Source organism: Convolutriloba macropyga, chromosome 8 (assembly GCF_964194025.1).
Source record: "Convolutriloba macropyga chromosome 8, txConMacr16.3, whole genome shotgun sequence".
Lineage (NCBI taxonomy): Eukaryota > Metazoa > Xenacoelomorpha > Acoela > Convolutidae > Convolutriloba > Convolutriloba macropyga.
The window spans coordinates 6,448,923-6,469,630 of NC_134475.1; the positions used below are offsets into that span (position 1 = coordinate 6,448,923).

The 20,708-nt window shown below is 36.8% G+C and overlaps 1 protein-coding gene and 1 non-coding gene across 2 annotated transcripts in view; one reads left to right on the plus strand and one right to left on the minus strand.

Annotated features, from left to right (window-relative positions):
- The window catches only part of LOC142344415 (uncharacterized), a 70,664-nt gene extending 50,928 nt beyond the window's left edge, over positions 1-19,736 (plus strand). Inside the window, exons 14-23 of the mRNA XM_075396034.1 lie at positions 1,195-1,390; positions 4,192-4,327; positions 4,622-4,859; positions 9,223-9,756; positions 10,579-11,195; positions 13,224-13,451; positions 13,629-13,921; positions 17,330-17,466; positions 17,908-18,121; positions 18,871-19,736. Coding sequence (XP_075252149.1) covers positions 1,195-1,390; positions 4,192-4,327; positions 4,622-4,859; positions 9,223-9,756; positions 10,579-11,195; positions 13,224-13,451; positions 13,629-13,921; positions 17,330-17,466; positions 17,908-18,121; positions 18,871-19,146 — 2,869 coding nt within the window. The 3' untranslated portion in view covers positions 19,147-19,736. The remainder of the gene's footprint in view (positions 1-1,194; positions 1,391-4,191; positions 4,328-4,621; positions 4,860-9,222; positions 9,757-10,578; positions 11,196-13,223; positions 13,452-13,628; positions 13,922-17,329; positions 17,467-17,907; positions 18,122-18,870) is intronic.
- Trnal-aag (transfer RNA leucine (anticodon AAG)) lies at positions 10,418-10,499 on the minus strand. Its single transcript has one exon. It is a non-coding gene; the product is annotated as a tRNA-Leu (tRNA).
- Positions 19,737-20,708: the final 972 nt, after the last annotated feature.

Here is a 20,708-nt window from a genome sequence, read left to right on the forward strand (position 1 = left end):
TAACCAGTCGTTTCAGAGCGATTCGCGCAGCGTTAGTTGGTTATGTTTTCATTTCGAAGTTCTCAATTGCTTCGGAATAAAGTTTTTTTATAGCTGCAAAGCTGTAAGCTGAGTGGAGCTTTATTGCGGTGCTCTTGGTTTTTTACAATTCAAAAGCTTTGAATTGTATTGGGGCGCTGTCTTTTTATAAGCTATGTTCACACATTTTTATGATTTTGAGGTCAAATTGGAATAGTGATTTTGATCACGCCGAAACAGGAAGTGGAGCGAGAAAGCGAGTGCTGTTGAGACGTAAAATTTTTCCGCTGTAATTTTAATGAGTGAGAAAACGGTGTTTGAGCAAAAATTCGCTTTCTCGCTAGTGGTTTCTTTGTTCACATGCGGAAATTTCACTTTGATTTTTACTTTTTCTTCGATTTTTTGGATCGGATTTTTTAATGGTTTTCCCAATGCATTCTTAGTTCATTCTAGGCGTAGTTTTTTGTTTGAACCAAGTTTCCCTTTCTAGCTACTGTTTGTTCACCACTAGCGCTCTGAGAGCCTTGCGGCTCATTAGTCTAAGTATGCGATTGACCGAAACTGCTCACATGCGGCATTTTGACTTTGATTTTCTGTTTTTTTTTTAAAATTTTTTATCTGATTTTTCTGAACTAGTGTTCCCAATTCTCTGAAAGTCCGTTTTAGGTCTAGTCTTTTGTTCAGTCAATGAAAATTCTTTGAATTGTACGTCAGGCCTTGTCCTGCAATGTTTCTTTTTTTTAGTTCGCTTTACCTTTTGATCACGTTCATTCTAGGCTTAGTTTTTTTTTGTTTGAACCAAATTTACCTTTTTCGCTAATGATTTTTTATGCTGCACTTTGACTTTGATTATTATACGGCACCCGAGTCTGTTCTCTCGCAACTATTTCGGCAGTCTGCCGGCTATGTTATCTTTTCAATTTTTGATGTTTTTATCTAATGGTTTTATTCTGAGCGATTTGACATTTCGCCCAAAAACGAAATGAGATTATATTATATCATATTATATCATATTATATTATATTATATTATATTATATATTACATTATATCCCCACTCCTCTCGCACCCAGTGAGGCGAGCTTCAACTGTGCGTGAGCTTGATACTTTTAACTCTGCCGTCAGTCGTATTAGAGAAATTGGACCGAAGTTAATAAAATTATTGATTGCTTTTAAGTTTTCTGGACGAAGACAGGCGGCTTATATTAATGTCAGACGTTTCAAGCTCATCTAAATCCGAATCGAGTTCTGCGACTGGAGTTGGAAGTGAAAACATCTCAGGGAATAAACGTCTCAGTAATAGCAACAACCACAACTATCAAGACAGACGCAATTGTCAACTCTGTATGTGGAAAGGAGATCGACCGGAAAAGGTTTGCAACAATTTTAAATGTGACAAAATCGTCTTTTAAAGATTTAAAGGTTGTTTAATAGCCGCCTCAGCTTCTCAGCTAGCTATTATAGCGCTTCTAATTTTGAGACTCGAAGAGGCTTTATGGTTTTCTGTTTTTTTTAAAATAAGTGAGCGAGTAAGAAAGCCGGAAGTTCAGGGTTAGAAAAAGTTGTTTCAGTGAACAAATTCGAAGAGCGGAGAAAAGAGCGTGCTTCTTTTGTTCATTCCTTCTTTGAATCAGAGCGAGAAATGCAGGTGTGCGAAAATTTTTGCTAAGCGAGCAAAATTGTTTGGTCACGTGCGTCTTTTTCGATGCAGTTTTTTTTTATTTTCAGGTCAATGATTTTTCGGGTGAAGAGGTTTTTCTAAAACACATTAAGAAGAAGCTGAACGTTCGGAAGCGTTTGTGACCATCTCTGTCATATACTAGAGTTTTACATGCAATCTTGAGCTATTTTTAATAGCCGCGAAGCGATAGCGGCTATTATTGGGGACATCGTAGTTTTTTACAATTCAAAGAATTTGAATTGTATTGGGGCACTGTCTTTTTTTAAGATGTGTCCACACATTTTCATGATTTTTGAAGTCAAATTGGAGTAGCGATTTTGGTCTCGCCCAAACAGGAAGTGGAGCGAAAAAGCAGGTGGTTTTGCGGCGTCAAATTTTTTTGCATTAATTTTAAAAGTAGAGTGAGAAAACGGTGTTTGAAATAAATTTCCCTTTCCCGCTAGTGATTTTTTTCACATGCGGCAATTTCACTTTGATATTCAGTTTTTTTTTGATTTTTTGGATCGGTTTTTTAATAGTGTTCCCAGTCAATTCATAGTTCATTCTAGGCCTAGTTTTTTTTTGCGTTTGAACCAAATTTCCCTTTCTCGCTAGTGGTTTTTTGTTCACATGCAGCATTTTAACTTTGATTTTTTGTTTGTTGATCTGATTTTTTGGAAATGGTTTCCCCACTCGTAGTCCGTTCTAGGTCTAGTTTTTTGTTTAATAAATGAAAATTCTTTGAATTGTACGTCAGAACTTGTCCTGTTATGTTTTTTATTCGTCCTCTCCATCGATGATTCTTGCGACCTGACTTCTCGAAAGTGACTTTTGCAAGTTCAGTGATTTCTACTTCTTTGCAGTTAAAATTTGTGTGCTCGACGTAATTTGTTCTGCTTTTAGGTCAATAGCGTGACTTACCTCACTGAAAAAAAGACACCTGAACTCGCTTAATGAACTTTAAATTTTATGAACATTTACTAGTTAAAGGTCAATAGTGTGCGTCTAAGTAGTGCCAAACCTATATGCCCTAGTTCTTTAGTATTAGAGTCTTGAGTTTTTGATTTGGAATATTAACCAATCTTGTTTGGAATCAATGGCGGCTATTTTCCGGCATTCTGCTGGGTATGTTTTTGTATTAATAATCTCGGAACTTCTGATGCTCATGCGTATTTTGATTTTTTTGTATAACATTGTACAACTTTTTGTATAAAAACTAATTCAAGGTTACAAAGGTTTTCGCCTTGAGAATCTTTTTTCATGAATTAACATAATCAGATTTTGAGAAGTTGTCCCTGCGAATAGGCAGGCCCTAAAATTACTTAAAGGAAAGATTTTTTCCGATTGTTTTTTGGCTTGGACTAGTGCATTTTTAAATTGCGTTTCAATGCCGTATTGCAGAAAGGTTTTGTTATCCGTTTGTTATTATATCTCATGATAAAGTCAAATTGATCTATTTAAAAATTAAAGTAGACTTAATAGGGTAGACTACTACAAAGAGTTCTTACTTGTCCATTACTTGAAACGATCGGTACCTCTCTCGTTCTCTTGTAATAACCACTGGATCCAATTGACGTCTTGGTAGCATTGGGGCTCGATGACATTTTGGACGCAAAGACATTGTACAGACTTCGCAATGTACTAATTTGTAGACGTTGCTGTGAATGGGCTCCACGTTTAAAATACAAAAATTTAGTAAAGTTTAGTGAAAATAATTCCGAGATATATTGTTTATACCAATTTAAACTGTCGCATAGTTTCTAGAGTGACTAGAATGGTTATCAATATTTTATTGACTCCAGCTAGTTTTTTTTTTCAAATTTTTCGGAAAATTATCATGTTCCAATCTTATGAGCCAGTGAAACTATTTAAAGCTCGAAATAATGATAATAAGCTGTCGCGTAGTTTCTAGATTTAATGGAATGGTTATCAATATTTTAATGACTCCATCTTTAGCAATTTTTTGATATAATTTAATTTTTCAAATTTTCGGAAAATTATTATCATGTTCCAAGTTTATGGATTTTTATGAGACAGTAAAACTATTTAAAGCTTGAAATAGGGATACTGTATAGTCTCTTGAGACAATAAAATGGTTTTGAAGAATTGAATATTTTGAATTTTTTCCAAGATTTTAATAAAATTTGCGATGTTTTTCAAAATTTTTGATTTTTTTTCCTTTTCCGAGTTTAACGATCATTACTAGCCAACGAAGCTTTTGTCTTGCAGATGGGTTACTTGAGATAACTCCAGAGACAAAAAAATAGTTTTTAACATTTTCAGTGCGAAATCTGGAAGCTTTTCTGTTAAGTTTTGCAATATTTTGCAAATTTTTAAAATATCAGGTTTTTTTGTTTTTTTTTATTAACAAGGCTAGAAAACTAAAAGTTGCAGAATCGAATCAAGCTAAAGCTAGCCTCACTAAACTGTGGCTAGATACTGGCGAAGCCAACCGATCGCCGGTCATTTGAGAGCAATTCGCCCGACGTTAGCCGGTCATGTTGTTGCTTTTAGTTAGAGGGTCGTCTGCTCTACTGTGCGCAAGATGAATGGGTGCATGTGAATTGTGCAGTGTGGTCTAGCGAAGTGGAGGACGAATGTGAAAGAGGAACTGCCAGTCTCAAGCATGTATTCAATGCCATACATAGAGGTTATTCAAACTGTTCTTGTCATGAAAACATATCTTGCATACTTTTGCGTATGTTTGTACTTTCGACACTCGCTCGTCGTGTGAAAGTTATTAATCGATTCCATTCGTAAATTAGATTGACTGAAAACCAATGCCGCGCGAAAGCTTAGTAGATTAGGTTGATCAGAAGCAAGTTGGCTCTTTTTTGTTATCACCGAGCCATCAAATAATTCAATGTGCCTTATTTTATTTTCAAATGGAGGAGGCAAGAGTGAACTTGTTATGATAAAACAATTATTCGCAAAATTATTTCAGGGAAGTCCTCGAGGTGTGATTTGTGCAAGGAGCACGGGGCTACCATAGGATGCGGGGTCAAGCAATGTACTGCACAATGTCATTTCACATGTGCCAGACAAACCAACTTCCTTTTCCTCCTCCCACTACCTCCGTCAAGGAACTCCGCGTCATCTCATGGGCAGCAACATGCTAAGACTTTCTGTTCCCAGCACAGACACTTAGCCTCTCCCAATCTGGAAGTTGTCAGAGACTTCAGGTCTGACTCCTTCAAAACCTCCTGGACTATTAAAACTGAGTTTTTAGCATTTTGGATCCATGTTTTTTTTTGCGCAGACGTCCATTTTTCGATTACCTTCTGTGAATTATTGCCCTAAAATGAATTATTGCCCTAAAATGAATTATTGCCTTAAAATTATCAAATTTCTCGTGTCAAAATTTTGTTGCAATCATTTGTGTCATGTTAATGTAATGGACCTATTTGACATAAGTGACCATTTTGCTTGATTTCTTGATTTTGTTATTAATAGCCGCCGTCAGCCTCTCAACGGCTATCATTTAGGCGCTCTCATTTTTACGATTCAGAGAGGAGTATTGAAATTCTACGGGTTTTTTCTCTCGAATGAGAAGCAATTATTGTAAGCATGTCTTCTCGATTTCAAGGCCCTGATAGCGCTCGCACCTATAAAGAAACATTTATGTAAGCTACCGCCCCTGAATTAAATTGCGCCGCCTGTCATTTGAGAGCAACTTTTCCGACGTTAGTCGGTTTGTTTTTTTTAGCTGACGCAAGTTTGTTCATGGCTTGAACTTTGACTTTTTTGTTCCGAAAATTTACGTTTTTGATTGTTGTTCTGTTTTCGAACTTTGGACTTTAACAGTAGCTTAGTTCGTAATGTATAGTTATTAGGAACTGTTGGTAGTATTCAACGTGAAGAGGTCATTTTGAGATTTTTTGATCCAAATAAGTCAACCCTACTTACTGAATTGCAGACCCCCACCTAGTCCCCCCGCACCTACTCCCCCCAACTACCCCAGCATTACCCACCTCCCCAACCTATCTACCCATCCACCCACCTACGTACCCCTCCACCACCTACCTACCTACCCCGCACCTATTTACGCTACGCACCCTCCCACCGACCCACATTCCTGACTAAAAATTGGTTGTTTTCAACTTTATATTGCAATGTTTGTATTTCTTGCAAAGGTAGGATCTCCAAAAAAGGTAGGATTAATGGAAAGAGTTCTTGTTGCGCGACTCTTCGAGTCGTTTCCGGTGTTCTATCGGAGGCGTTTTTAGTTCGTTTTATTGCGTTTTTTGATCACGTTTTTCGTTTTACATAAGTCACGATTTTCTCGCAAGACTTCTGACTTACCTCACTCACTGTTTCAACTGAACGGATTCTAAATTCTTTCACACACATTGGGTTACGCAATGTAGTGAATACGGTCACTGTCAAAAGAGCAAATTAAAATGAAACGGGATAAACCCATGATGCCCTGTCATTAAGTCATAGTGCATTAGGTTATAAAAGTTTTGTAGAGCGATTGCTAGCTGATATTAGTATTCAGCTTAAAACTCTTCAATTTAGAAGCTGAAGTAAGTATAGGTTTAGAACCTAATTGAAACTGTACACTGAATTTGAACATTTTTGGAAACTATTGTCTATTTGACTCTTTCTGTTTCAATCCCGATGTGCGTCAACGGCGGCTGTTTTCCGACAATCTGCCGGCTATGTTTTAATTTTGAAGATTTTTTTATAGTTGTTAAGCTGTAAGCGGAGCGGAGTTATATTGCGGCGCGCTTGGTTTTTTGTTGTGTCGTCTTGTTATTTTGACTCCTTTTTTCGGTTTTACATTTGGTCACAAATTTAAAAGCTGGAGTCTAATTTTCTGAATGATTTCTTCCTTCTTCGCAAAGCTGGAATTACTTCTTCCTCTCACTAACGGCATTTGCTCGCGTGACGTCATTCCTCTAGCCAAAATTTTTAGTTCCTTGTCATTAGATTTTGATCATACGTGACTTACCTCACTCAATGAAATGACTTTTGCACTTTAAAACTTAAGTTTAATGTGAATTAGTTTAAGGTCAAATGAGCTCATACGTGTAATAAAGGTCACTAATAATAAGGCTTCTGCGGAATGACTTTTAACAAGTTTTTTAGCTAATTTTGAATAACTTTTTGAGAAGCGTTGATTAACTTTTTCAACTTAAATATTTATTTGTATCTATATTATACTGCACGCAAGTCTGTTTCTTTGGCAGCTATTCCGGCAATCTGTCGGCTATGTTTTTGTTTTTAAATGTTACATTTTTTGATTGCTTGCTTGTCTCGATAACTGTTTCAAGTTTTAATTTACTGAATGGAGTCATACAACAAATTGTGCTTTAGTAAATTGCGCTGAATCCAATAAAACGAGATGAACCGAAGTTTTCATCTCATCACAACAAATTGCATCACGTTTTCGGCCTTCTTTAATTTTATTTTCGTTCCTAAAAGCAGCTCAATTTAGAAGCCGTGTTCAGCATAGATTTTGGTCTGATACACGCTAAATGAGACCAGTGTTTGTGAAAAATTACGCTGTCAATTTCTTTTTTATAACTTTCTCATCTTTTTTTACGACTCGAAGAGGAGTACTGGCTTTCTTGTGTTTTTTTAACGGAGGCGTTTTTTTCAGACTGCGTTTTGACCAAAAGGCGAAATTGAGTAAAATTGTATGAAGTTTTTTTTGAGCGAGAGAAGTTTTTACGCGCTGCTTTGAGTTGATGACTGTTCGACTTTAAAAAGTGCTTTTGAGAATGGTGCTTATAGATAACCGTTTTTCCTCCATGTGGCTTTTTGCTAGTAGTTGGCTTTTTTTCGTTAACATATTTATAAAGTTCTAGTTAATTTTCACTGTTTGCCCCCACCCCATTGTTGCCCCCACCCCTCCCTACCCCATCGGCGCCTCGGTGCACCCTCTCCCCTCCCCCCTCCGTGCCTACGTTCGAACAGCCGATCGCTAATAACACGCAATTTTCACAGTTTTTTCAAGCTTTCTGAAATTTTTTGTAATTTTTGTTTTTCAGCCTTAGTTGTCAAGGAACATCCTCTAGGGTTTTATAATAGGTAAATGCATAGTCTCTAGTGATAGTGGAATAGTTTCACCATTTTGACATCACGAATTTTAGCTTTTTTTTGAGAAAACGTGAAACTTTTGTCAATTTTTTCGCATTTTTCATTATTCACGTCTTTCCAGACACAGGGGCCAGAAAACTTCCCTAAGAGTTTGATCATAAGTTACTGAAAAAATTTTTTTGCCATGGAATAGCTTTCAATTTTTTGATAGGACCGATTTTTTTGATAAAACTTGCATCTTTTTTTCAATTTTTTGAAAGTTTGTCGGTTTTTAGGTTTAACGAGCCTCAAGTGCCGAGTAACCTCCTCTAGGGTTTGAGAATAGGTTACTGTATAGTTTCTAAATTTAATGGAATGCTTTTCACGATTTTAACTCAGCGAATTTTTGCTTTTTTTGACAAAAGTTGAATTTTTTTTACCTTTGGAGTCATTATTCTGGATTTTTCAGCTTCAGGGGTCAGAAATCCTCCTTAAGGTTTTAAAAAATAGTTAATAATATTTTTTTCTTGCCCAAGGATTAGTTTTCAACTTTTATTATCACAAATTTTAGCAGCTTTCTTTTGGAACTTGGGACAAATATTTAGTCGTTATTCTGGATTTTTCAGCTTCAGGGGTCAGAAATCCTCCTTAAGGTTTTAAAAAATAGTTAATAATATTTTTTTCTTGCCCAAGGATTAGTTTTCAACTTTTATTATCACAAATTTTAGCAGCTTTCTTTTGGAACTTGAAATTTTTTTTAAGTTTTTTCGAATTTTTTGTCATTTTTTAGGTTTCCCCAGCCTGCACAGGCACATAACTCCTCTAGGGTCTGATTATAAATTTTTGCATAGCTTCTAGAGGTAATGGAATGTTTTTCAAGATTTTAATAACATCAATTTCAGAAAATGTTTGCAATTTTTTTCAGGCTTTTTTAGTCTTTTGATTTTTTAAATCATTTTCGGCAACAGGGTTCTAGAAACCTCCTCCAAGGTTCGATGATATGCTGTCGCATAGTTTCTAGAATGAATGAAATGTTAATGGAATATTTGTCAATATTTTAATGACTCTAACTCTAGCAATTTTTTGATAATCTTAATTTTTTTCAAATTTTCGGAGAATTATCATGTTCAAAGTTTATGAACCAGTGAACCAGTTTATCTTTATGAGTCAGTGAAACTATTTAACGCTTGAATAATGTATACTGGATATACCGTGGCTAATGACGAAGCCAACCGCTCGCGGGTCGTTTGAGACCAATTCGCCCGACGTGAGTCGGTTATGTTTGCTAGTTGTTGTTGTTGTAGCTGTCGCAGAGAGCTGCAATTCGCGGGTAATTTTGGCGGAATACAGGCGCTTATTGCCGTTTTAACTGGTAGATTTGTATCGTAATAATAATGGGTATATTAGTAGTAGTGTGTGACTGCCTATCCACAACTTGCTTGATTTTTGCGTGATTTGACTCAGTATATAATGGATGTGCAATTTTTAATGCAATCAAATGCAATAGTCCTGCTCTTTTAGGGTAAGGCGACGAGTTCAAGTGGATTTGGAAGAGATCAAATGGAAGAAACAAGGCGGAATCAATTCCGCCGAAAACCTATCCTCAAACAACGGCATCAACACCAACTCAGGGCAAAATATTACTTTCAATCATAACACAGTAGCTCCAAACACTACTGTAAACTATATGAGTGAAGAAGTGATCTCAAAAAGTATTGCGAAAAGAGATTCGTCAAGTTTGCTCGGTTCTGGCAACAGTCACAGCTCTGGTTGTCAAGCCTCGCTGGACTTAAACCATAGACAGTCGCACGTACCAGTTACAGATGCGAATGAGGGCTCAGCTGGTAATGATGGCTTCGGTTTCTCTAACGCACATTTGAGACTAGCTGATGTGAGGTTGCAAGTTGGCTCATTGAGAGTTGAGAGCATCTATGGCTCTAGCAAAGGCAATCGTACTGTAGGGAGTAAAAGCAGCTGTATGCTGTCAAACCCTCCTCTCTCATCGTTGTCAGACACGAAGAGTGCTATCATCCCTATTGCTTACCGGGCCACTAGGTAGGAATATTTTTAAATTAAATATTCAGCGCTGTTTCAATTGTGGGGATCTGTTCCGTTTGTGACTTGTGACACCCAGTACATTTTGAGACACCCAGCTTCTAGTTGTGAGATCCCCCCCCCCCCCCCCGTTTATAGGTCAGATAAGCATCTATCACAGTAAACATACCATAATGGGGAGGGGCTATAATTTCGGGGGGGGGGGGCTATAAGTGGAGAGACGCCGTTGCGTACAACCTGTTAAATATTGCGTGGCTTTTTATGTAGCAAATATTTGTATCATGTTACGCCTCAGTTACAAATATGGGGTCTTTCCCATTATAGCCCCCCCCCCCCCCCCACCCATGAAATTAAACCCCCCATGAAATTATACCCCCCCCCCCCCCCATTATGATATTTTACCATGATTGGGGGGGGGGGGGGGTTACCATGATCTGACCACTAAGCTTGGGGTGGGGGGGGGGGGGGGGGGGGCTACAATGGGAAAGACCCCAAATATGAACCCTCTAAGTTTGTGGTCACAGACGGAAAAGATTTCATTTGTTTATGGTTTGTGAAGCATTAGATTGAATCTTAGTATACTGCAGAAAGGGCTGAACTAGTAGGCATATATATAGTTGCGCAAATCTGCGCTGAGTTATTTTATGGGAGCAAAAATATCTGACAGGAGTGGGATTCGAACCCACGCATCCGAAGATACTGCGGCCTTAACGCAGCGCCTTAGACCGCTCGGCCATCCTGCCTGATCATCAGCTAATTCGTCGTTGATCCAAATCAATGCCTGTATACCTCTGAATACTTTAATGCAATCTTCAATTTTAGACTTTTCTGGAGTACACGAGACCCAACAACTCGCACATTGTACCATCTGTCGGTGTCAGAGTCAACAACCAGATCACCCACAATGGACAGTAAAGCAGAAAATATCACTGAAAAAGCCGAACGACCAGAAACAAATGCTTTAAATGGCAATCGGAATCCTTTAGATTCAACGATTCCTGTGCGACTAGTTGTTAAATCAAGACGACGTTCACAATCTGTTAATCTTGGCGACCATCAAAACGGCGTTGAGTTAAATGAAAGCAAATCATTCGCGCCAAGGAAGTCAAAATTATGCCTCGAAGTTTTGAAAACATCGGTACAAAACATGCCAGATTTGGATACAAGTACCTTTGATACGGAAAAATGTTCCCCGAACAAAATTAAAGAAGACATCTTTGATCCTGAATGCTTTAAAACGTATTTGCGAAACAACTCTCTCGAAAAGTTTGCGTATAGAAACTTCATTTCCACAAAAATCTCTATATGGAGCAAGAAAGAGACGCTTTTCTGCAAGCTGTGTGGCCAGACCTTAACTAAGCTACAATTCCAAGATCATTACGTCGCCTGCAGGAAAATATCCGAGAAGTTTGGAAGTTTGTTTCCGAAAACTGCACTTAGTGAGTGGATTGCTTTTTAATTGCTCTGAAACAAAGTTTGTAGCAATTATATTGGTCCTGCTGGTCGTTTTCATGCAATTTTTTGTACTATCGGCTTGTTTTGTTTGGCTCTGACCATTTTACTTGTAAAAAACGAGGAAAACAGGTAAAGCCCTTAGGGCATTAAGATTTGTGCGTGATGTAAATCGCTCTCATTCATATTTTAAGCCGCTAACTTACTTTCCTTCTGTTTACTACTATGTATTTAATAGCCGCGTCAGCAATTCCAGGCATTTATTATTGCGTCTAATTTTATCGTCTAACAGATTTTTGTTTCGTCTTACCCTGACTTCTTGGAATTGACTTTTTCAATGACTTCAGTGACTTCTACTGCTTTGCAGTTAAACTTTCTGTTCGTGACGTCATTTCTGCTTTTAGGTCAATTGCGTGACTTACCTCACTCAAAAATGATTTCTGAACTTACTTATGGAACTTAATTTTATGAACATTTACTAATTAAAGGTCAATAGTGTGCATCTAAGTAGTGCCAAACTTATATGCCCTAATTCCAGTTTTAATTCCGAATATTAATTTTGAAAAAGCTCGATTAGGGCTTTTTCCTTGTAGAGCAAATGTGTCTCACAAAAATGTGTCCGAATCTAACCCAAAAAGTCTAGTGTTCTATTAAAAAGCTGGTGGTCGAACTGTCAATCTTATTTCTTAAGTTGTTTCATTTCATGGTAGGCCACAAGCGTCTATCGGGGCTATTTTCCGGCAATCTGCCGGCTATGTTTAAAAGTGCTGTTAAATTGGTTTCAATTCTCACTACTCTCGAAGGAAATGTGATGCGATTATTGTAAACATCAGGTTGTTCTTTTTAACGCAAATTTTTTGCATGACTGTTTTTGCACTTTTGTTCCAGAACATTCTTTGCACTGTTCTGAGGAGACAAATTGCGATGTGCAGGTCTGTTCTTATTATTTAAATTTTGACCCCCCCCCCGCTGACCGGTACCCAAATTTATTTATTTATTTATTACAGCTGTGAAGCTGTAAGCTGAGTGGAGCTATATTGCGGTGCTCTTGTTTTTTTTTGTTTCGTCGTCTGACGCTCTTTTTTCGTTTTACATTTGTTCACACATCCAAGCTGAAAATTCAGATTTTCTGAATGACTTCTTCCTCTCACTAACGGCATTTTCGCGCGTGACGCCATTTCTCACTCGCTTTAGCGAAAATTTTTTAGGTTATTTGCGTGATTAGATTTTGATCATACGTGACTTACCTCACTCAATAAAATGACTTTTGCACTTTAAAACTTAAGTTTAATTTGAGTTTGTTTAAGGTCAAAGGAACTCATATGTGCTGTAAAGGTCCCTAATAAGAGGCTTCTGTGGAATGAATTTTAACCAGCTGTATTAATTTATCGCAGAATGTTTTTTAGCCTAGTTTTTTGAGCGGCGTCGATTTTTTTCAATTTAGATCTTTATCTGTTTCTATCTCTATTATATGGCACGCAGGTCTATTTCGCAGCTATTCCGGCAATCTGCCGGCTATGTTTTTATTTACATTTGTATTTGCTGGGGAGCCGAATAATGCGTATTAGTTGCTTATCTGGTTGGATTCTTCCTTCATTAAAAATGATTAAGTAATATATTGGGCGTTCAGAGCCTTAAAACAGACTTTGCGGGCTTATAGAAGACAGAGTTTTCAATATAAGAGTTAAAAATTAGTTAAAATGAGTTAAAAATCGCGAGTCAATGCGATTGTTGGCTGTCAATTAATTTTTGCGTCAACAATTTGGTTAATTAATTTTGATTTTTTTTGCGCCGTTTTCATCGGACGCAGCAACTTTTTTTTGATAATTTTTAAGTGATAAAATAGGTTTTTGTTTGTTGAAGAGTTTTCTTGTTAATGTGGCAGCAATTTCATTTCTGTTCTGTTCATTTCTGTCATCGCTTATCACTGTTCGAAAGAGAATTCATATATTTGTTGAGAAAATTTTGTTCATCTTAAAGACCGCTCAAGATATTACACTGTTGGTTTTGTTTAGGAATGTATGATGTAAAAGCTAGTGACAAAAACAGAAATAATAGCAGTGTTCTTTTGGACAAATACCTCAAGTATGTGGGTGACAATTTTGGAACAGATGCCCCGGACAATTTTGTCTTGGAAATCCTGAAGGAAGCGCTTCTTCGTAGCAGAGGTGTAAGGGCTCCGAAGCTGCTCTTCTCTATCAGAAGCGACGATGGATTTGAGATGCAATCACATTCCCTTCAAGGTACGCAACTTTCCATTGGTGTTGAAATTGAAGCATGGAAGTGATGAAACTTTACTAGTTATGCTAGGTTACAATCGTTGAAACTTTTTGATTATCATAACAATAGAGCGTTGCATGTTCGATTGATTTTTAAATTATAACTGCCCGACGATTCTAGTACTGACAGTGTAATTTCAGAAATTTGGTGCGCTATATTTGAGCAAGTATGGCTCAGACGAATTGACCGTGGAATCCTCCAGAAGCAAGTTACGTCACCAGCTGTAGGGGATACTCTGGGCTCAAACTGGCGATTCTTCTCAAAAATGGACAATATGAATTGTTTGAAGCTGTCTGGTCTGAGTTTGGACAGTCTGGCTTTCTTGCTGGAACAGATCCCAAGTGCCAAGTTTTGCAGCAAATACAAGTTCCGATTCTTCAACTTGAAAGTGCAGCCACTGCACATTAATGAGTCAGGATGTGCACGTTGCGAGGTGAGAATTTTCATAAAAAATATTCCATTCGCCAAACTTGTTTTCTGTTACAGGAATGTCAGTTGTTATTTGCTCTCGATCGAAGTTTGAAGAAGTTTTAGTCGTGTGTGTCATGTGAAATTTTTAACGTGACCCCTCTGACTTTTGCTCAAGACTAATTAATCGATTTGGTTCGCTTTTTAAATGTTACAAAAAAGCGTGAAACAAGATCATTTCCGTCTACATACTAAGTTTGCTTCATTTTTAATAGCCGCCCTCATCTTCTCAGCCGGCTATTATAGCGCTACCATTTTTTTTACTATTCAAAGAATTTGAATTGTATTGGGGCGCTGTCTTTTTTACGACTCGAAGAGGAGTGTTGGTTTTGTTAAGGTTTTTTTCCCAGAAGTACTTGTTCAGACCATGTTTTGACCTAAAAGCGAAAGCGAGTAAAATTGCAGTGTGAACTAATTTTTTCTGAGCGAGAGAAGTTTTTTGATCATGCGCTGCGTTTAGGGAATGACTTTTTGACTTTGAAAAGTTGTTTTTGACTGAATGGCACATCGTCTAAGTGGTTTTTTTCGTCTAAGTGGCCTAGTTTTTTTGCTTGTAATCTGGTTTTTTGTAGAAATAATTTTTCGATGCTCTATTGAAATTTAAGCCTCGGAAATTGATATCACAGTGCTTTGCATAGCCTGAAAATGCATTTGAGTTCAAAATTGGCACATTTCCTGATTTTTTAGTTAATTTTTGGCTTTTTTTTCTATTAATTTCTTTATTTTTGAAACTTTCAGTCGTCTTTTTGTCAAAAACCAGTTAATATGGCAAATACCTTTGGTATTTCATTTGTTCAGCACCTCGTTCTACCTCGATGTAATTTTGTTTTATGAAATTGTACATAGGCTAATCCGCTTTTCGTAGTTTTTTTTCCAATTTTTACCAGATTTTTGTATTTTGAAGTTAATAACTAGAAGTCTTTTCTGCAACATCTGAGACTTCAGTTTCGTTTCAATGAAATTTAAATTCTTTTTTGGCGTTAAGTTTTTGAAAAAGAGTTAAAGTTTTCATAAATGCAGTCTTATAAATTTTTTGACCATTTTTTTGGACAATGTTTCGGACGTTTGAATTTTGTTTTTACTTTTTTTGTTCTGTTCTGCAGGATAGTTTTTTTGTCTCGGATGACTCATTGTCGTTTCTATGCCTCGAATGCTGAACAATGAAATGTCTTTGTTTCTCTTGATGTTTTAATTTGATTTTTAACTTTCAAAGTTAGTCTTTCAAGAGTTAGTCTTTTTGTTACGGTGTTTTTTACTTTGTATCCATATTCCTCACATTTTAGTTTGTATCGGTCTAGCTTTGTCCTGGTACCTACATTTATATTCGATATATTGGTTTTTTCAGTTGTTAATAAAAATGAATTTTTTCAGCTTTTTCTTAGATTTTCGACATTTCTTTGGTTTGCAATCAATTTCATTCAACATGAAGTGGTTTTTTGTTCACATGAATTTCACTTTGATTTTCTGTTTTTTTCAATTTTTTGGATCCGATTTTTTTCTAAATGGTTTTCCCATTCCATTCATAGTTCATTCTAGGCCTAGTTTTATGTTTCAATCAAATTTCCATCCTTGCTATTGGTTTTTTGTTCACATGTGGCATTTTAATGTTTTTATTTTTTTAGAAATGGTTTTCCCAATTCACCGCATAGTCAGTTCTAGATCTAGTTGTCTGTGTATTCAATGAAAATTCTGTGAATTGTACTTCAGGACTTGTCCTGCTGTTTTTTGTAGCTGCGATGCTGTAAGCTGAGAGAAGCTATATTGCGGTGCTCTAGGCTTTTTTTCGTCGTCTGACACTTTTTTTCGTTTTACATTTGATCACCCAGCAAAGCTGAAAAGGTCAAATTTTCTTAATGACTTCCTCCTCTCACTCATTTGCGTGATTAGATTTTGATCATACGTGACTTACCTCACTCAATAAAATGACTTTAAAACTTTAAAACTTAAGTTTAAATTGAATTAATTTAACGTCAAAGGAACTCATATATGCAGTGAAGGTCCCTAATAAAAGGCTTTTGCGGAATGAGTTTTAACAAGCTTTATTAATTTATCGCTGAAGGTTTTTTAACTAGATTTTTGATCGGCGTCGATTTTTTTTTCAATTTAGATCTGTGTCTGTTTCTATCTCTACTATACGGCAGGCAAGTCTATTCTTTCGCAGCTATTCCAGCAATCTGCCGGCTATGTTTTTACTTCGTCGAACAAAAAAATGTTTCGCTTTACCTCATTTTGCTGCTAGGCTAGTTTGACTTCTCTAGGCTAGTTTCTCTCTTGTCTCATTCTGCTAAAAGTGATTTTGAACATCAGTTGCTCAGCAAAACAATTCAAAATGAAGAGAGTAAGTATAAAATATTGAAGTCAGAAATAGAAACGGGATAAACCCATAAAGCCCAATTTTAGATGCCCGCTATTTGAACGTCTTTCTTATAAGTCTTAGTTACCATCTCTAATGCTTATTGTTATTGATAGTAGCCCCCTGTAGCCTCTCTTTAAGAAACAGAAGTATATTCAACTACGAAATGCCATCAAAATGGACTTAAAAATGTTTTTGTTCAAAAATCTTTTTTTAATAGCCGCACAGCGATAGCTGGGGCTATTATTGGCCTTCTCTTGGTTTTTTTTTTATTTCGTCGTCATGATTTTTGTTACGACCATATGACGTCACAGCCACTTTTGTTCATTCGTTCATGCAATTTCAACTGAATTGCATGTGTGACGTCATTTTTCGCTCCTAGTGGAGCGAGTTTTTTTGTTCATGCGCGTGATTAAGTTTTTGGTCACACTTGACTTACCTCACTCTCAAAAATGACTTCCTCACTTTGAAATTGACTTTTTTTTTACTTTAATTCAAAGAGATAAGGTCAAATGGGTGTGTGTCACTCTAAATGAAGGTTATTTGAGAGCAGCTATTAGAGGCAGCAAAAACTTATACAGATTTTTAATCAAAATATAACATATCAGCCTTCAATGAAAAGACGAATTTTTTTGGTCTGTCTTTTTTACTGTTTTTTTAGACTGCCGATCTACGAATCTATTGCGGCTATTTTCTGGCAATCTGCCAGCTATGTTTCTCAATATCTTCTATTCTTTCAATCCCAATCATGCTTATTGGAATCAACGGCGGCTATTTTCCGGCAATCTGCCGGGTATGTTTGTTAATTACCCGTACTGCAGTTTTAAACCCAAAAATCTGTTTATTGGAGGACGACCCATTGATTTCTTTTTCATTCTTAATGAGGGCTTGTCATTCTTGGCCAACTGCGTTGCAAATGTTTCATTCTGATGAGCAAGCTCTGAAAATTTTTGTTCCCAATAACCACTATTTTTATGTGAGCAACAGGCAGAAATATGAATGGCTTTTATTTCGTTTCAGCCGCGTGAAGACAACAGAATAGTGGCAGTGAGGAGGAGAGATATGTTCGGATGGTTGTCATCTCGACACAGACACAGACCACACTGTGACAACCAAGCAATAACAGATCTAGAGTACCATTTTTCAAACATGGACAAGTTAGTTGTCTATCCAATTATGTAAATGGCTTCTACCTCACGCATGTAATAGTTAACTGCAATTGATAATAATTGAAAATTAAAGATGATATCGATAGGACTATGTTTGATTTGGACTGCGTAGGGTCATTTCAGTGAGTAACGAGATCTGTTCAGGTTGCCACCCCGTACCCCCCCCCCCCCCCCCCCCACCATATCATGACATATTTTAACACAGCTGCACGTGCTCTCTAACGGGTGCATCGCGTACGGCGGGAGGGGGGGGGGGTGCGGGGCAGGCATGTAACTCTGTCAGACCACGTGTCATGTCAACGCATTCGGTTTCCTGTGACCTCAGTGCATTGTTAAACCTCAGGCAGTTTTTCAGGCATTTAATAAGATACGTTGGTTTTAAGTGAATGTCCCAACTCTGTTATGTTAAGCAACTTTGTGCATTTGCAGGAGAAAGACGACGAGTGAGTACCCGATCCAGATGCGATACCGGAGTCTGAAGAAGACGGCCAAGCAAGTGTGTGGGGTATTCCGCAGTGAAATCCACGGCAGAGGACTCTACTCTCTCCAGGCAATATTTCCTGATGAGATGGTGATCGAATACACTGGAGAGATCATCAGGGCTGTGCACACTGACAAGAGAGAAAAATACTACGAAAGCAAAGTCAGTACAGTTTAGACTATGTTGGTATATAAACTTTCGCAGGCGGAAAAAAGCATTTTTAACTCTTTTAAAAAAATAATTTAACAAAATGATTTACAGGGGAGATCCGATCAAGATTGTGATTTAGTTTTGTGAGATGGAAAAGGCTCAAAAACTGCCCGTATATATGCCCATTATCAATGAGAAAAATCAAGATAGAAATATAATCATAGCGCAATGATTTATAGTGGTCCTAAGTCTGACCTAATATGGTAACTGTAAGAATTTCTTTAAGTTTCGGTCTCTATTTCTAACAGACTACATTTTTTTCCAAGCAACCTTGCTGCTATTGATATCGAATGAATAAATTTCGTCTCGAATTTTGCCAAAGTTGATTTTAAATTCGTTCAGGCAATCGGATTCAGTTGGAGCTGTTGCTTTCTGGTCTACTGTGTCATCGGTTGCTTTTCGGGTTTTTATGCCCCTCCTTATGAAGTATTTGTTGTTTTATAGCACGTTACTAGTGAAAAATTAGCACGTGCGCCGTGGGGGGGGGGGGGTGATAACAGATATATGCCCCACTAAGATGGAGGGCGGAAAAAGATTATCCCCTTGTTCGTTTGGTTAAGAGAACGCCGCCTCCAAAATAAGAATTTGAATATGCTTTTTATCAATGCAATGAGAAAATTAACTGCAATTGAAATAACAACGGCGTCAACGCAAAATGAAAACGCAATAACGGATTAAAAAATGGTTGTGACTGATTTTAGGGCATTGGTTGCTACATGTTCCGCGTAGACGATAAGCACGTGATAGATGCGACAGTGAGTGGCAATGCGGCCAGGTTCATCAACCATTCTTGCCAGCCCAACTGCTATTCGAGAGTTCTGGTTGCAGAGAACAGGAAGCATATCGTCATTTTCGCCAGTAGACACATACTTAGAGGCGAGGAGCTGACTTACGACTACAAGTTTGACATTGAAGACGATGCGTCTAAGCTACATTGCCACTGCAAGTCAAGGAATTGTCGCAAATTCTTGAATTAAAAAAAATTGAATTCAGACGAAGATTGTGGATTCTTGAAGGAGTGCGTTCGCAATGATTGAAGTTAGATATTGAGAGTTTTTATGGATCAATTGTGACTTCAATACTACAGTGGATGATCTTCAGTTTTGACCATCAATTCGAACGATCACTACAATATCAGTATTGAAAAATAAAGAGAAACTGAAACCGAGTCTAAAAAATTGACAATTTGATTGTGAGTGATGAGATGAAAATTTGTTTGCTGCTGAATGACAGAAATGAGGCTTGATGAACATTAATTTGATTGGAGGTTCGCAATATTGAAATGAAATTTAACCAGTTCTAGAAAACTATGAAACCCACTGCGGCGAGTAATTCCAGCTGCTGTACAGTAGTTCATTATGAAATGTCGAGACAACCTTGTTTTCACGTGACATTATTTGTTTTAAATGCTCACCAAAACTTCTGATTAGACTAATTATTTTTGATTTGTTTTTATAGCTGCGAAGCTGTAAGCTGAGCGTAGCTATATTGCGGTGCTCTTGGTTTTTTTTACGACTCGAAGAGGAGTATTGGTTTTCTTAAGGTTTTTTTTTTTTTTTTACCGGAAGTACTATTCGTTCAGACGCTGTTTTGACCTAAAAGCGAAAGTGAGAAAAATTGCCGTGTGAACTAATTTTTTCTGAGCGAGAGAAGTTTTTAGATCATGCGCTGCGTGAATGACTTTTTGACTTTGAAAAGTAGTTTTTGACTGAATGTCACATATAGATATCCGTTTTTAGCCGTTTTTTTTGTCTAAGTGGCCCATTTTTTTGCTTGTAATTTGGTTTTTTTGTAGAAATGATTTTTATTCAATGCTGTATTGAAATGTAAACCTTGGAAATTAATAGTGCAGTGTTTTGGAGAACCTGAAAACGCGTTTCAAGTTCAAAATTGGCATAAATTTCTTGATTTTTTAATTAATTTTTGGCTTTTTTCCTATTATTTTCTTCATTTTTGGATCTTGTAGCCGTCTTTTTTGTCAAAAATCAGTCAATATGACAACTTCCCGTTGACAATTCATATACTCGATGCCTCTTTTTACCTCGATGTAATTTTGTTTTATAAAATTGTACATATGCTAATCCGATTTTGGTAGTTTTTTTCCTATTTTTCTCAGTTTTTTGTCTGTATTTTGGTTTTAATTACTAGAAATATTCTTTTTGTACAACATGAGTGGCTTTAATTTCGTTTCAATAAAAACGTCAATAATTTTTTAGCGTTAATTTTTTGAAAATTAGTTAAGTTTTTTTATAAATGCAGTCCTAAAAATTTATTGACCTTTTTTTTCAAAATGTTTCAATGTTTCGTATGTTTGATTTCTGCTTTCTTTTTTTTGATCTGTTCAGGAAGATAGATTTTGTCTCGGATGTATCATTGTATTTTCTATGTCTCGAATCATGAAAAATGAAATGGTGTTAGTTTTTCTTGTTTTTTTTTTAAATTTGATTTTTAAACTTTTAAACATTGATTTGAACATTCAAAAATCAAGAATTACTCTTTGTTACGGTGTTCCTTACATTGTGTCCATATTGTTTACATT